Genomic DNA, 17,320 nt, shown 5'->3' on the forward strand with positions numbered 1-17,320 from the left:
TTTTAGAAAGAGGTAAAAATTTACGTGAGACGATGTCACCGTTCGTATTTTATGAGACGGATCTCTCATTTGGGTAATCAATGAAAAATATTAATTTTTTTGGTAAGAATATTATTTTTTATTGTGAATTACAGTGAGACCTTCTGATAAAAGACCTACTCGTAGAAGTATATGGAAAGCAAAAAGTTTTCATATTTATTTATTATTTTATATAAATCGCAAGAAATATATATTATTTAAATATAATTGAGTATTTTTTAATATGACAAACCTAATAAATGTAATATAATCTCTATTATATATCTTAGGTTGAAAAGTTTGATGATTAATCATGGTTCAATTTACCAAGGATCAATTAATTTTTTATTTTATTTTTTATTTAAAGGGTCAAAAAAATATTAAATCTAAGTCATGATGAATAATAAAACGTTTCATCGATTTAGAGAGTGTTAAGTTCAGCAAATACCATAAAATTGTTTAATGAGTAAAAAAGTGTTGGACGATCGAGAAATCTTATCCGATTGAGATCAAAAAAAATGTATATGGATAATAAATCATAATATTTTGCTTAAATAGTTATGAAAATATACTATTTTTTTATGAAAGAGTTTAAACTATTTAAATTGAATTCGAATAATTTTATGTGATTATCAAATTAAATATATGTTTAATGATAAATAATTATTGATAATAATAATATTTTATTATTAAGTATTAATTATTATTGTTATTATCATTAAAAATATATTATAATATTTGTTCTGAAGAGCATATAAGTTCATCCCTTTGGCCGAAACCCTCAATTTTCTCCGAAGACCCTCGACCGCCACCCTCTCCAACACATCTCTCCTCCACTAATCTTCCCCCCGCCGCCTCTGCTTCCGCGTAAGATCTTTTTGCCACATTTCACTTATTTCCACTTATCAGAAACCCTAATATCTACAGATAATTGTAGTTGTGATTAACGAGAATGGGTAGCAAAAAGAGGGAATCGAGTTCCATGGAAGAATCTGGAATGAAATTAACTCCTGAGCGGAAAGTAAACTCAGGAACTGAGAATCCCAGTGCAGAGCCATTAAAAAAGAGAGTCAAGATAGGAAAGAAGGGAAGTGAAGGTGTTGAAAACCATGGTCAGGATGAAGCTAATGCTGCGTTAACCTCCCCGAAAATTCACAAACCCTCTACGAATTCAATGGAAACCAAAAAGAAGAGGAAATCTTTGGACAAGGAAAGGCACATGGCCGAGAGGAATGGCGAGTTTGTATCTGAAACGACGAACTTAGAATCAAAAAATGAAATTTTTGAGAATAATAGTATAAGTAATAGTAGTGGCGGGATATTGCCCGAGTTCCACATTGGGGTATTTACTGATTTGGCAGCCGCGGATGCAAGCATCCGGGAAGCAGCTGCTAAGGTATTGGCTAGAGAGTTGAGTGAAATTCAGAATGCGTACGATAAGTTAGAGAATAAGGATGAGGTGGAGGATAAGTCGAAACTGGAAGCAGAGAAGGATGATGGCTTGAATAACTGCGCCCCTTCATTGAGGTATGCTGTCCGGAGGCTTATTCGCGGAGTATCCTCATCAAGAGAGGTTGGTTGTCTTTTATTATGTTTCTCATTTTGTTTCTTGTCTTATTGATTGTAGTCCTTTTTTAACCATAGCAAAGCCACAATCTTTGTGTAGGATGGACAAAATTGAAATCCTTAAAAATGAGGGAAATCCTGGATTTGCATAAAAAATATGAAGTTGTAGAAAATTTAGGAGTGAAGTTGGCACTTCTTGCCTACTATGGCTCTGCCTCTGAAAAACCATATTTCTGCCTTATGGATGATGTTTGAAAGCGAGGGAAGAACCATATAACCTATCTCCGGATGAAATTATGCCCTTTGTTTAATTACTTGTTTTTATTTTTTTCTTTTGCAGTGTGCAAGACAAGGATTTGCGTTAGGCCTCACAACTTTAGTTGGCACAGTTACTTGCATTAAATTGGAGTCATTGTTAAAGCTAATAATTAACTTGTTGGAGGTCTCCTCGTCTATGAAGGGGCAGGTAGGTTAATGCCCTTGATTTGGTAATTGAGATTTGATTTCTCCATGTAAAATTCTCTTGGTTTTGTAGGAAGCTAGAGACTGTCTGTTGGGTCGTTTATTTGCATATGGGGCTCTTGCAAGATCAGGAAAACTTACTGAAGAATGGATTCTGAATGCTAATACTCCACACATCAAAGAATTTACTAGTTGCCTTATTGCACTTGCTTCTAAGAAACAGTATCTACAAGAGTCTGCCGTTGCAGTTATATCGGAAATGGTTGGGAAGGTACGTCATCATTTATAACTATGAGGAGCAATGTGTTTCTCGATACAAGAGTAAACTGTTTCCCTTGCACGTTGTTTATGTGATATTCAATTCTATAGGTTCCTGTAATATGGTGGCTCATGGTATGTCTCATGAAATTAAATCTTAAAATGTATTCTTCCTTTTTAGCCATGCTACTTTCGAATTTCAACCCTTTGCCTTTTCCCCCCTCAAATTTAATCAATGACAGGTTTGTTTATATTTCCTCCATCTAATCATTTTTTTATATGTTGTTTAGCTACCCGTTGAGGCACTGTCGAATCATGTTGTTGATGCAGCAGGAATTCAGGAGTGGTTTGACAGAGCAACTGAAATAGGAAATCCAGATGCCCTGAATCTAGCTCTTAAAATTCAAGAAAAAGTTAATGTCGAGGGTAAATTTGGAAAGCTCCTGCCGTCCCCCTACTGTAAAAGTGCATTCTTTGCTGCCGATCATCTGTCCAATATTTCTATCTGCTTAAAGGTGGTGTTCATTTTCATTTATTTATAATTTTTATGCCTCTGAGGCCAAATTGAGTGTATATTAATATGTTATCCATTATACATTGTAGGAATCTTCCTTCTCTCAGCCACGGGTGCATAGTGTCTGGCCTGTTTTGATAAGTATTCTGGTACCTGACTCTTCTGATATAGATTCAGCCTCAGGTCTGAATACTGTCAAGAAGCACAAAAGAAGTCGCAGGGGTAGCTCTGTGGAAGAAGATGTAAAAAGAAATCTTAGGTGTTTCTGTGAAGTGATTATTGAAGGTTCACTTTTACCCTCATCCCATGATCGCAAGAAGTTAGCCTTAGATGTAGTACTGCTTCTATTTCCAAAAATTCCTGCTTATTGTGTCCATGTGTTGTTGTCCTACAATGTTGTTCAATGTCTAATGGATATACTTATGGCAAAAGATTCCTGGCTTTATAAAGTTGCTCATCATTTTCTCAAAGTACTGTCAGAATTTGTCATTCATGATGATGTCAAGAGAGCTGAGGTTATTTTGGCTCTTCAAAAGCACAGCAATGGGAGGTTTGATTGTGTTACCAAGTCAAAGACAGTAAAAGATTTGATGGCAGATTTCAAAACTGAGTCTGGCTGTGTTCTGTTTATTCAGAATCTGATAAACATGTTTCTGGACGAAGGCAACTCTTCAGACGAACCTTCAGATCAGAGTCAGACAACTGATGACAATTCAGAGATAGGTTCCATTGAAGACAAGGATGCTGTAGGGTCACTAGGAACTTCTGAATTTCTTAAAAGCTGGATTGTGGAGTCCCTTCCTAGTGTTTCAAAACATTTGAAGCTAGATAAAGATGCAAGGTTCCGTGTACAAAAAGAAGTACTGAAGTTTTTGGCTGTTCAGGGTCTATTTTCATCATCACTTGGCACTGAAGTAACATCGTTTGAGCTACAAGAAAAGTTTAGGTGGCCCAAATCTGCAATTCCTAATACTTTGTGCCAGATATGCGTTGAACAGGTACAACTGTTGCTCGCTAATGCTCAGAAAGGGGAGGGACCTCATTCCGTGGCAAATAGTATTGATACAAATGATCTTGGATCTTACTTTATGCGGTTTCTTAGTATACTATGCAACATCCCTTCAGTTTCTCTGTCAAGGATCATGAATATTGATGATGAAAAAGCTTTCAAAAAACTGCAGGCCATGGAGAGCCAACTATCAAGACAGGTACTCTGTCCCCGTAATAATTCATATTGTTTCACATGATAGCATGATATTCAAGAGGATGACTTCACTTGAACATTTTATTTTTACTTGAACTTGTAGATTTTGTAATATTGTGTTGGGTTCTGTAATTTCTCTTTCCATTAATTTTATTTTTTCCTTTTCCTTCTTTTTGGGATGCGTGATTTGGGTTTTTCCAACTTATCGAACCCTTCTCTTTGTCTATTTTATTTATTATTTATTATTTATGATCAGAAATGGAATTTTCAATGCGTTCCCAGAACTCCACTCAAGTGGGTTTTGATTATGTTGAATCCTCATTTTGATTGCTCGCATGATGTTTGAATAGATTGGTGACGCCATTCATCACATTTATGGTTGTTCACATATTCCACTGTTGTAGGAGCGAAATTGTGGTCTTGGCATGGATGCAAATAAATTGCATGCTCTGAGATATTTGCTTATACAACTGCTGCTTCAAATCCTACTCCATCCTGGGGAATTCTTTGAAGCGGCCTCTGAACTTGTCATGTGTTGTAAGAAAGCTTTTGGCTCTTCGGATCTTTTAGGGTCCTCCAGTGAGGACGAGTCAGATGGGGATAATGCTCCTGAGTTAATGGATGTTGTTGTTGATACAATGCTTTCTCTATTGCCGCAGTCATCAGCTCCTTTGCGATCTGCTATTGAACAGGTGAGTAGCAGCAGCACAAACCATGTCTTTTGACACTTTCTTACTGCTTAGTTGGTGGAAGTTTCAAGTTATTCTCCTTGTTTTCCTTTAATTTTCTTGGAAACTATCGGTCTAAATTTCTTATCACACGGGAGATAACGTGTCAATATTTTTTAGGTGGAGCAGTATTATTCAATGAATTTATCTATTTTTTATTAATACTGTAATATTGTCTGTCACGTTTCAGCCCCTGCCTACCTGCAGTCATTTTTGTTTTCCAAACCTTTTTTAGCTCATTTATTTTATTATTCAAGCATAAATGCTGATTAATAATAATTTTCGTGGAATACACTTCATGTGTGCTTATATGATGCTCCACTTGTTTTACTGTCAATAAATGTGTGCAATGTATGTAGAGTTATCATATAGTTGTAGCATTTGCGGTAAACGATAAAATGATTGACATTACAATGAATTATTTGTCCAAACAATCACATGTTTCTTTTAATGATACTTCATAGTCTACGTGTGAAGTTGGCTGAAGTGAACCGATAGACATGGTGAAGAGGTACAGCATTGCCTGATAATTATGCTATCATGCTATCATATTCCTTGAATAATCTTTGATTTCAGTATATAAGGAACACATTGACCTGAGCTTTTCTGAGAAATGAAAATCTTCATATATTTGCATTCCTCTAGGCTGTGCGAGTATATGACCGTAGGCTGGAGTATTATTTGATGTTCTCTTTTTTCTGTTGCTTGGCCTTGAATAAATTGGCACAAGGATATTCAGCCTAGCCTTGTTGCTTTTGTTATTTATGGAATAATAATTGTTATCACTTCACAGGTTTTCAAATACTTTTCTAGTGAGGTCACGAATGATGGGTTACTGAGGATGTTGAGGGTCATCAAAAAAGATTTAAAACCTGCTAGACATCAGAATACGGATGATGATGACTCAGATGACTCAGATGAAGAACTTCTTGGTGTTGAAGATGCGATGGAATCTGATGAAGCTGAGACAGCCGAAACTGTAGACACCGATGAACAGACTGACGATTCTGAGGCAGTGGTAGGGATGGAGACCATTCCCAATAAACTTCCCGAGGCTTCTGATGATGATTCAGATGATGGGATGGACGATGATGCAATGTTCGGGATAGATATTTATCTTACAAGAATATTGAAGGAACGGAAAAACCAAGCTGGAGGTGAAACAGCCCATTCTCAGCTGGTGCTCTTTAAGCTTAGAGTTCTGTCTTTGCTGGAGATTTATCTACACGAAAATCCAGGCAAGCTTAATTATACATCGTTATTAAAACTTTGCGTTTGCTTGGTTTGGCCTTACCATTCTTCTTACTAAGACTTCTTTCTATTTATTTTATAATTCATTGGTTGGTGATTCGATTATACAGAAATAGTTGTCTGGATTTGATCGATCTCTTTGTTTTAACTTTGATTTATCCTGAAGAGCTGTCGTATAAGATATGGATAATAGAGATCATTGGGTTGATCCAAAGTATCTTTTGATCTACATCCTTTATATTTTTTATCCTGTAACTTGTATTACATGAATGGTTGTGGCGTAAAAATATTGACATCTTTCACCTTCTATGCCACAGGTAAAACAGAGGTATTGAAAATGTTCTCAAACCTTGCTCAAGCATTCATTAATCCACAAACAACAGAAGGTAGCGAGCAGCTTGGTCAGCGCATCTGGGGAATTATACAGAAGAAAATTTTTAAAGCCAAGGACTATCCCAGAGGTGAGACAGTGCAGCTTGCAGTGCTTGAATCACTTTTGGAGAAGTACTTGAAATTGGCAGCAAAGCCATTCAAGAGGAAAAAATCTGCTTCGAACCCATCAAAGAAGAAGCAATCTGCTTCCTGGAATCGGTATAAAATGATCAATTCACTTGCTCAAAGTTCGACATTTTGGATGCTAAAAATAATTGATGCCAGAAACTTCTCAGAGTCTGAATTGCAAAAAGTTGGTGATATATTTAAGAATGCTTTAGTGGCCTACTTTGATAGCAAAAAATCACAAATGAAGCCGGACTTCCTGAAAGAAATATTTAAAAGACGGCCGTGGATTGGTCGACACCTGTTTGGGTTCCTTTTGGAGAGATGTGGTAGTGCCAAATCACAATTTCGTCAAGTTGAAGCCCTGGATTTGGTGTCCGAGATATTAAAGTCACTCCATTCTACCAATGCTGATGAAGATGGAGCAGAATCCACAAAAAAGATGTTGAAAAGCCATCTTCCAAAACTGTGCAGTTTGATCAACCATATGGTAACCAACATGCCCGAAAAGCAGTCAAGACGAGCTGATGTGCGAAGATTCTGTGGCAAGGTCTTCCAGATTTTAACTACTTGTAATCTGTCCTCTAGTTTCCTCAAAGCTTTGGAACCAGACGGTCATGTTTCCTGCGAATCCCAACTTGGCGACGTGTTTCTTGCTCTAAAAAAACGAGAACAGCAATAAAAATGGTATCTTGGCGGTGGCGAAAACTGTATTCTTGCTATTTCTCGGATTCATTTTTCGGGCTCCAATAATTCGACAAACGTATGCGCTTATTGGGATAGCTCTTGAGAGCAAAAGATCACACAAATGAATACCAACTTTCTGAGAAAGATATTTAAGAGACGGCCGTGGATTGATCGTCCCTTGTTTAGGTACCAATTGGAGGGATGTGATGGTGCCTACTTTGGCATTTTTGTTCTTTTAAGGGCCATAAATTTTGATTATTTGTTTTCTCCTGGTGAACCTTTTTGGTTTGGATTTGTGTGTATCTCCTGCTGATACATAACACTTTTGGATACTTGTGTTTTCTTATATTTAGTTTTATTTATCTTTCAAGTGTGTTGGGCTTGGGCTGAAAATTAACACAGATTTATGACTCGTGTCTAAAAATTAATATTAGAGACAATATTATAAAGATTGAGTTCATACAGGTATAATCAATTATCTTTCTTTCGATATAAATACTAATGTTAAAATAACGATGATAAAAAACAAAAACTTGTGTGAGACGATCTCATTGGTCGTATTTTGTGAGATATATTTCTTATTTGAGCCATGAAAACATATTAAATATTATTTTTTACTAGGATTAATCCATCTCACAGATAAAATTCGTGAGATAGTCTCACGAGAGGCTTACTCATGATAAAATAGAACAACAATAGGAAAACATATTTATGTTGATTCCCATTATATTTGTTTTATTACATATCTAGTCTCATATATTGTTTGAATAATTCTGTAAGGTTACAAGTAAATTTGAATAATTTGATAATATTGATGAAAATATCATGTAATAAACATATAATGTAATTAGTGGCTTTATGATACAAGTATCTACATATCTACCAAACTAAAATTAAGTTATTTAAAAAAAATTCTCCCTTAATAATATTTTTTTTAGAACTTTGTAATCTGTGGTACTTTTGCCACTTTGTTGGATTTTTTATTTTGATTATTATGTCATGTTATAATAATATATAATTCCACATGCCTCATCTATTGACATAATTCTTAAGACATGTGATTTTTATTACTTTTATTGTAAGAAAATATTTTTGTAATTATTTCACTTGGTCTATAATTTTTTTTATTGAACTATTTACACCATAAACCGATCATACAAACAAAAGTGAGAAACCAACCCATCATCCATTCTAGAAAAAAGAAAGAAGAAATACATAAGAATTCTAAAATTATTTATGTATTTATTTATTTATCTGCCTTATAATAATATCAATAATATAAGAAAAATTATGGTCTTCGGATCCTCAACAAGAGCCTAAGATGTCACAGCACTCCTCCACGCAGCAACAGCAACATAACGCCGCGAGGCTGCCAGAAGTAAATAAATGTAATGAATATATTTTTAAAATTAAAATAAAAGATTAAATTATTACAACAAGAATTTATTTTAAAATACTAATAACTATTTTTTTTTTTTTTTTATAAAAATACAAACAATCAACCCAAAAAATTTCGATCAACCTACCAGCCTTGCAAAAATCCCATCTTCCGCCTCGGCGGCGCAGCTGCGTACTGCGGTGCCATCATCGGTTGTCCATGATAACGACCTGTTTTAACACACCATTTGCATGATTTATATCCCAAGAAACATCACAGAACATAGAAGAATATTCGCAATTCTGTGCATAAACGCACGAAATAACGCACGAGAACTTCACAGGTCTTTCTTATATTTCTCATTAGCAAATTTAGTATTTTTCATCGTATATTGCTAATCGTGCTACAATTAAAAGGAGCCAAATTTAGCTGCCAACACTACATTAGTATTCGATCAATTATTACTACAACCTAAAGGTATAAAAATGTAATCTTGTCTTGCATAAAACAGAGCCCAAAACACCAAGAAATCAAGAAACAACAACCGAAAGGGTGGATTGAAAATATACCTTGAGCAGGGTATGGATAGCCATACATCGGTTGGTCCTTCATCTTCTTTCCCATGATCAATAGATATAGATTGCAGTTGGATAATGGTAAATCCCGATCAAAATCAAATCTTTTCTTGTTTTCTTACAATGGAAGAAATAAAAAGATTATCAAAATTGTCGTATCAATGTTAGGGAAGGATTCTAATGTGCATATATATATATATATATATATATATATATATATATATATAGGCATAGATGTGACAAGAAAGCTCTAGAAAGAAGTCGTAAATGCGTGTGTATATATCTATATAATAACAGTAATAAGTCGGCGAGACAAGTGGAAATGTGTGCGTGTGGCAACTAAGAAAGATTGGAAATGGGTCGGTCTTACTTTGCACCTAAGGTGTCAATTTGCATTTACTTTTTTATTTATCATGTAAGAGATCATCGCCAATGGGAGCTTATTTTATGTCATATCCGAGATGTTTCCCTCTCAATTCGGTAACTTAAATAAATAATATATAATATTTTAAAGACGTGTTCTGCGTGTACTTTCATTTATGTAAAGAAATATTTTTTTATTAACTTAATATGAACAATAATATAGAATTCAAAATAATATATCAAAAATTATTGTCGAATTATCATATAATATAAATAACACTAAACTCACTCACCAACCTTGAAAGTTAAAGAAATGTGATTTTACCTGCTTCAATTGTCTATCTATTGAAATCCAGACCGATGTACGTTGTACTCTTCTGTAATACGTACGTTACCAGAAAGCTTCCTCCTTTTGTACATTTCCAATAACTGGATTGGTGCTTACAGTGATCAAGCACCTGGTCTTCTTCTAGTGACCGAGTAGTCTTCTTCTTCTTTTGATCATCTTCTACATAGCACGTCTCTGTATTGCTATCGAGAGTGATGTTATCGAGACCAAATGGAGACGAATTTGACACTCCAGTACCGAAGATGGCGTTGCAGACTCATTCTCATTGCAGCAAAAACTTGTGTGAGACGGTCGCACGGGTCGTATTTTTATGAGACGGATATCTTGTTTAGGTCATCTATGAAAAAATATTTCTTTTTATTGTGAATATCGGTAAGGTTGACTCATCTCACAGATAAAAACTCGTGAGACCGTCTCACAAGAGACATACTCTCTCAAAACCAAGATCCTCTAAACTGGCCCTTCTTGATTCGTCTGAATGGAATGTGGATGCTTCTGGATTATGAAATTCACAAGGAGAAGGAGGCCCCATGAAAAATTGATCGTCTATCATCGAAAAATATTCATGAGGATAATATATGGAGGTCGATGAGCATTTTTCAGATTAATTGAAAATTTTGGAGGAATCTGAAAATTATGGGTACGTCGTGGTACATATTGAATATTTGAGAAATTTTGAGAGTATTGGGTAGGACGATAGTTAAAAACCCCAAAAGTGTAGATTGTGATAGACTAAGGCAATGACATGATGCTTTCATGTTTAGTATATTGATGTCGGCCACTAATCTTAATACAAATTTAATTCTTTAATTTTCGAGAATCAGTATATTTTTAATTTTTTACATGTTAAAAAAATATTTTTAAATCACATTCAATAAAATTAATGAGAACTAATTTTTTTAAATTCAGTAATTTCGTCTAAATCTACATTCACAAGCAATTTTAAATATGTTATTCAAAATTTAAATATGAATTCTGAAATTTTGAAACATGTTTCAAAAATTGTGCTCCGCTGAAATTATTTTATTAATTTAAAATTAATGACACATATATATAGATGTAAAGTTAGTATAATTAAAAAATTTCATCTATATTTTAGATGAACTATTTTTAATTTGGTGTTATTTTTGAGATCTAATATATTTATTTCAATGATAGTATAAAATCATTTTTCTCTTCAATATATTAACTTTAATCTTAGACCAACCATTCTCGAATTATTATAGATTATTATAAAATAATCGTAAGTCAATTTAATATAAACTATCATTTTTATTATTTTTTTATTCATGCAAAATAATATAAACAAGAAAAAATTGTTAATTAACATATTTAGAATTAAAATATATATATGAAATTTGACATACTTAACAGGAAAATTTTGTTTGTTAAATTACTTCAAGGCCAAAATTGATTATGGAGTTGTTAGTAGGCTATTATTAATAATCCATGTTAAATAAATTTATATTAAATACCAATTACTATTTTTTTTATACTTGAATAAATTTATCTTGTGAGTTATCATTATAAATGTTTCTTTTAGAATTAATACTTTATCTCCAACATAGATCATTCTCTTGAATTATGCAATAACATTAGATTGATCGTGACAAGGCTCGGAAATCATGTTTGGAAGGAAAATTTCTTACTGGAAGTAATGCATGTCATAAAGTGTTTATTCCAAGAATGTCATTGACGCCTTCTTATCTAAGGCTTCCTTTTAAATTTCAACAAAGATAGTTCAGTATTCTTTGATTGTATTATATTCAATGATAATCAACAAAAGTCAGGGGCAATCATTGTCTCATATAGGACTTTTTTTAAATAACTCTGTTTTTAGTCATGGTCAGTCGTACGTTGCTGTATCCAGAGTTATGAATCCTAAGAGTCTAAAAGTTTTGATATGTGATAGTGATAGCAACCCGAAAATTCAACAACAAATGTTATATTTAAGGAAGTTTTTCAAAATTTGTAATTTCTTTTTGTTTTCTAATTGTATGATCTATAATCCATTTAGTTTATTGATATTTAAATTTATACTATTTATTGAAATTAAAACCACATTAGAAGTTTGTATCATGTTTATCATTTTATTTTGTTACAGTTATTGTTTTCTACATGGCACATAAATTTATTGATAAACACATTATGTCATGTCATTCATTGTCTAATACAAGCGTGATATTAATTTTCAGCCAAAATACAATAATGGCTCTTTTATTCAGTATTTAATTGTTAAGATCTATATATTTATGAAAACAATAAACATTTCACTTTGATAAAAAGTCAAGTTATAGAGAAAGTAAACAAATTATCATATATACTAATTTTAATAATCAATTAGATAAAATAATTGTCCGTGCATCGCACGGGTGAAAAACTAGTACTCTCTCAAAACCAAGATCCTCTAAACTGGCCCTTCTTGATTCGTCTGAATGGAATGTGGATGCTTCTGGATTATGAAATTCACAAGGAGAAGGAGGCCCCATGAAAAATTGATCGTCTATCATCGAAAAATATTCATGAGGATAATATATGGAGGTCGATGATCATTTTTCAGATTAATTGAAAATTTTGGAGGAATCTGAAAATTATGGATACGTCGTGGTACATATTGAATATTTGAGAAATTTTGAGAGTATTGGGTAGGACGATAGTTAAAAACCCCAAGATGTTGGGATCGGTTTATAAAAAAATATTAAAAACCCGGTTGCAGGGGTTTATTTCATCCTACTCATGTGTGCATTGCCCTCATGATAGGATGGATGTCTAAGATTTGTCCATGCATATATAAGACCCATTTTTTTTTGAAATTGTATGTGTGACAAGATCTTACCCGCTAAAATGAAATGAGAGTAGTGCCCACATAAGTAGGATGACATCTACCGATTGCAGGAATGAGGTTTAGCGGGTGATTTATAAAAATATAAACCCTTCAGTGTTGATGCCCTTATTTGAAACACCGATGAAGTGCTAATTACTTATTAGATGTCTAATTTTTTTTACGTCTAATAGCTGATTGTCACTTCATCGATGTTAATATAAATATCATATAAAATATATACAATGTTCAAGAGTAATATTATATATACGACCAATTCATGTGAGACCGTCTCACGGATCTCAATCTGTGAGACGGGTCAACTCTGCCCATATTCACAATAAAAAGTAATACTCTTAGCATAAAAAGTAATACTTTTTTATGGATTATCCAAATAAAGATCCGTCTCACGAAATACGACCGTGAGACCGTCTCACACAAGTTTTTGCCATTAATAATTTTTAAATCATAGAAAATTGAATACAAGTTTCCATTTATCAAAATGTGACATATCTCTCGTTAAATAATAACAAAATTTCTCCGTAAGAAACTTATAGCCATTGGCTTAATGGTAAACGTGGGTCGGTGAAGAAGAGCAAATCACACAATTCCTCTGCTCGTATTTGATCCACGGTAGAATTTGTGCGAAGGAGAGGAAGACAATTTTTTGATGTTATTACATTATAAGTTTTCCATGGAATCGCGGTTTCGATCGCCGTATCTTGCTGCATCGTTTTGTTTGGTTTTGATTTTAATTCGAGTCTCGTCATCTGCTGCCTCGGTTACCACCCAAGATTTCGATGCTGTGTATCCTAAGGCTATTAAGGTAGGAAACTTCTGGATTTTCGTTAATTTGATCGAAATTTCCTCCTCTCATCGGAATCCCATTGAGTTGATATTTATTTAATTTTGTTGTTTGGTATAGGATTTGAAGGAAACCATCGTGAAAGGATTAGGGTTCCAATCCGACGAAATTAAGATATCAGGTTTCGATTTGAGGGACGCTTTGGTGGGGAAGTCAGTAGCATATGAATTCGACGTCGAGATAGATAATCAAGTTTTACCCTTTAAACTGTTGGAGGATGTGAAGCGTTGGGAATACGTGGATCTGCCCATTTTTCAAATGGAAGATCCGAGAAAGCCCGGGTACGAAAATAGGCTAGTGGACAGGCGGCGACTGGATGATCAGATGCCAGTTCTTGCTCCTTTTCAATTGGCGGGTCCAATGGAGCTCTGGATTCAGGATGCCAAGGACATGAGAATTTCTTTGCCTGTAAGTTCATGTTTTTGGGGATTGACAAAAGTTGCTTCTATGAAATTTGATCACTCAGCTTTGAGCAAACGTGCATTGTGTTTTATCTTGTAGGACTAGGTGTGACCTATATACTGACACTGTGGTTGGCAACCCAATTTGTGGGATTGAGGGATGGGATTCAACTTCCTATTTTTATGTTTTTTGGCAATTTGAGTCAAAATGGAATTCGGATTTGCTTAGATTTCATGGGAGTTCATAGGATTTCAATAAGAATATCCAAATCCCATCAAATTTGATAAGATTTGATGGGATTTGGAATTTAAAAACACAGAATTACTCTTTTATCCAAATGAAATATAATATTTCATTCATCTATCATCACTGGAGAAAAGTGTGACACAACAATCAAATAAACAAAAAAAATACATCATGATATAAATTCAATGCAATTGACACAAATTTGAGGAGATTTACGTGTATAGTCGGCGGGAGGAGACTTATTATCAAGATAGTAATAATATAATTCATTAACTTGTATAATATAAAACTAATTATCATGAATCATCGTTTGATTCTTCAAATCATCTTCCCTTTTTATTTGGTTCTTGGGGATTCCACATCATGCTCGTGTTCGGTGGTTGAATTGGAAAATGAACAACTCATCTTAGGATAAAATATGATATTTGATTATGCATTAGATTCATTGATGAATTTATTGATGTTTTAGATTGTTTTGGTTTCTTTATTGATAATTTTTCCGCATTTGTGGCTAGAGGAATCGATTTTTCAACTCGATGACATTATGAACACTCGAATTTCCGTTTTTCCTATTCTAGATTTAAAGGTTTTTCAAATATGGAGCTTTAGTCATTAAGTTGTTGATTGAATATTGTTTAATATCTGTCACATTTATGGATATCTCTTGCAATTCAACGTTTCTTTTCCTCTTCATTATACTGACTTCACTGTGATCTTTTTGGTTAAAATTTTATGCAGCATGATGTGGATGCTGGTGTTCTAAAGAAAGTAATCCTGGCAGATGGTGCGGTGGTCACTGTAACGGGTGCTAGATCAGTAAGCCTGCGGAATCCTCTCGAGCTTCCACTTCCATTGAATCGAACAAATAATGCTTTTGCTTGGGGCCTTTTGACTCTGGCAAAGCATCTGCGACATGCTGCTTCTTCCCCCAATGGTCCTCTCGTTTCCCTTCGAATTGTTGGCCCGACATCACTCACGTCCCCTTCTTCATCGTCCTCGTCTTCCACTAACAAACTCAAGCTTAAGCGCCTTGCCCCTGGTCTAGTTGAGCTTTCCTCAGCATCAAAGAGAAACTTCATGGAATCAAACAATATGGGTGAGTTTGGATGTAAAAGACTCAACTTTAAGAAGTAGTTATTATTGAAGGTGACTTTCTTAACTAAAGTGGAACCAACCGCGCCTATATTTAGATATAATAGTTACCAAACATTTTAGAAAAGGGAAAATGAGGCACAAGCTGGGAAATATTTTTTGGCTGCTAGATCTCCAATATTGTAACCAATTTTACAAGTTGCGACATCTTAAAGAGCGCTCTCGAAATAATTATGCTAACAAAATGCACTCTGTATCAGGCATTGATCTCAAAGGAGAAGCAACTGCTCTTCTCGCACCTGACCAGTTTAGCACATTGTGGCCTGTCACATCCATTAATGGCTCGAACTCGAACTTGCTTGGTTTCGAAGCGCTGCTCTCTTCTGTTTTGGGCTCCAAAGCTAACAAGGAGGGTTCCTTTAAGCTTTTGAAGGCTGATGTAGCTGCCCAAACTTTTGTAAAGATAAGTTTTGGAGTTGAGAAGAAGATAAAAGACGGGAATGAATTCTCGTTTGAGGGATTCCCAGAATGGAGAACTAAGCCTAAGTCTGTAATGATGCATTTTGAGGTGTTGGCTAAGGTTGATGGGAATAAGGTTGTTCCAGAGAAGGTCGTACAGGTGAATCCTGTGATAGCAGGGGATTCTGTGGCAGCCAACATCCTTAACGGTAACACCTCCATGTCGAAGATTCCTATAGTTTATACACCTCAGAATCCGTTCTCACTTTGAATTCTTATGGAGGATGAGATTTTGTCGAGGAATGTAGTAAATTGTAATGTTGTTTTCTACCCCTTTTTATGTGAAATGTAGGATTTATAAGCCATACTCCCTTGTATGAATTTTAAAGGTGTAAATGAAAATTTTAATGGCAAATATGTATATCTTGTGGTTTGTAAAGCTGGTGGCGTAACTCTAAATCGTTATTTTGATAATCACAATTGGTTGTGTTGTATAATATATGGGAGTAACTATGTGTCATACAACATTATAAAAAAAAACTATTAAAAATTGACTTAACATGAATCTCAACCCATATCCATGCACGACTATTGATCATGAGTCATAGGTTGGTCCAGATCATAGCTCATGCTCATACATCGCCATTCACATCCCTGGGAGATGGTTTTTTCTCTCTCTCAACACTCGAATGCAGGACTTAGATTCTTAGAGTGTTGGTACCAATTAGAAGTGGTTTTTTTTTTGTCTCCTCCAACACTCGAACTCAGGACCTCCAGCTAGGAATTTATGTACTTAAGTTTGAAGGTCCTGAGTTCGAGTGTCACGGAAGCGAAAAAAACCACTTTCCAGTTGTAAGATATTTTATGAGTGACAATGCATGTGTATGAGATACTGCTCATGGTTAATAGTGGTACATGAGTACGAGTTGAGACTCATGTTGAATCAGTCTATGGACCATGATCATTACAATCCACTTGTAGAAAAATTAAGAAAGTGATGGAGTAAAATATAAATCAAACAAAAAGAATAAATCTATTTTCTGCTATATATCTTGTTTATTGATCAACGAGCTTTTTATAGACATACACACCAACGAAAATAACCATAAAAATAGAAACAATACTTGATCACTAATAATAAATATGCAAAGATAAGTATTTCTTGTAATACTTTATTGCTAATCAACCACAACTAACAGACTTCATCTGACTAGGCAGATGACTAAAACTTTAAAACAAGTTTTTTACAATTTCAACAATCTCTCCCTTAAATTGATAAGGGCAACACCGATTTAATAAGAGCACCCTCCCTCAAACCTCTTCTGTAGTGCGTTAGTACCAACTAGCTCTGTTAGTTTCTGAAATACATGCAGATTGAGAGACTTGGTAAACATGTCAGCTACTTGGTCTTCGCTTCTGCAAAAGATCAGATCAATTGTTTCATTCTTTGTGATGTCTCTTAAAGAATGATATTTCACATTAATGTGCATGCTTCTTCCATGCAGGAACGAATTATTTGATAGTTTTGTCTAAATTATTATCATAATAAAATGCAATAGGCTCGTGATTCTTTAATTTAAGCTC

General features: G+C 34.4%; 2 protein-coding genes and 1 long non-coding RNA gene across 3 annotated transcripts; 2 read left to right on the plus strand and 1 right to left on the minus strand.

Annotated features, from left to right (window-relative positions):
- Positions 1 to 779: 779 nt before the first annotated feature.
- Positions 780 to 7,550, plus strand: LOC140813112 (uncharacterized). Its single transcript, XM_073171545.1, has 8 exons — positions 780 to 1,591; positions 1,925 to 2,050; positions 2,120 to 2,317; positions 2,595 to 2,819; positions 2,908 to 4,026; positions 4,427 to 4,714; positions 5,544 to 5,988; positions 6,319 to 7,550. The coding sequence occupies exons 1-8, from the start codon at positions 971 to 973 to the stop codon at positions 7,179 to 7,181; spliced, it is 3,885 nt and encodes a 1,294-aa protein (XP_073027646.1). The 5' UTR covers positions 780 to 970; the 3' UTR covers positions 7,182 to 7,550.
- A 736-nt stretch (positions 7,551 to 8,286) lies between these two features.
- LOC140812829 (uncharacterized) lies at positions 8,287 to 9,324 on the minus strand. Its single transcript, XR_012113763.1, has 3 exons — positions 9,134 to 9,324; positions 8,713 to 8,794; positions 8,287 to 8,555 (listed from the first exon to the last, which is right to left on the minus strand). It is a non-coding gene; the product is annotated as an uncharacterized lncRNA (long non-coding RNA).
- Positions 9,325 to 13,215: 3,891 nt separating this feature from the next.
- Positions 13,216 to 16,173, plus strand: LOC140812657 (protein TUNICAMYCIN INDUCED 1-like). Its single transcript, XM_073170988.1, has 4 exons — positions 13,216 to 13,498; positions 13,598 to 13,945; positions 14,924 to 15,281; positions 15,538 to 16,173. The coding sequence occupies exons 1-4, from the start codon at positions 13,343 to 13,345 to the stop codon at positions 16,005 to 16,007; spliced, it is 1,332 nt and encodes a 443-aa protein (XP_073027089.1). The 5' UTR covers positions 13,216 to 13,342; the 3' UTR covers positions 16,008 to 16,173.
- Positions 16,174 to 17,320: the final 1,147 nt, after the last annotated feature.

Source organism: Primulina eburnea, chromosome 14, assembly GCF_022965805.1.
Source record: "Primulina eburnea isolate SZY01 chromosome 14, ASM2296580v1, whole genome shotgun sequence".
NCBI classification, from domain to species: domain Eukaryota; kingdom Viridiplantae; phylum Streptophyta; class Magnoliopsida; order Lamiales; family Gesneriaceae; genus Primulina; species Primulina eburnea.

What these genes read in the sequence shown, in the direction of transcription:
- LOC140813112 (XM_073171545.1), top strand. Translation starts at nt 971, where the DNA reads ATGGGTAGCAAAAAGAGGGAATCGAGTTCCATGGAAGAATCTGGAATG. An exon ending in GAGTATCCTCATCAAGAGAG is followed by an intron (nt 1,592 to 1,924) that starts GTTGGTTGTCTT and finishes TTTCTTTTGCAG; the next exon opens with TGTGCAAGACAAGGATTTGC. An exon ending in TTATCTACACGAAAATCCAG is followed by an intron (nt 5,989 to 6,318) that starts GCAAGCTTAATT and finishes TCTATGCCACAG; the next exon opens with GTAAAACAGAGGTATTGAAA.
- LOC140812657 (XM_073170988.1), top strand. Translation starts at nt 13,343, where the DNA reads ATGTTATTACATTATAAGTTTTCCATGGAATCGCGGTTTCGATCGCCG. An exon ending in TGTATCCTAAGGCTATTAAG is followed by an intron (nt 13,499 to 13,597) that starts GTAGGAAACTTC and finishes TGTTTGGTATAG; the next exon opens with GATTTGAAGGAAACCATCGT. An exon ending in ACATGAGAATTTCTTTGCCT is followed by an intron (nt 13,946 to 14,923) that starts GTAAGTTCATGT and finishes AATTTTATGCAG; the next exon opens with CATGATGTGGATGCTGGTGT.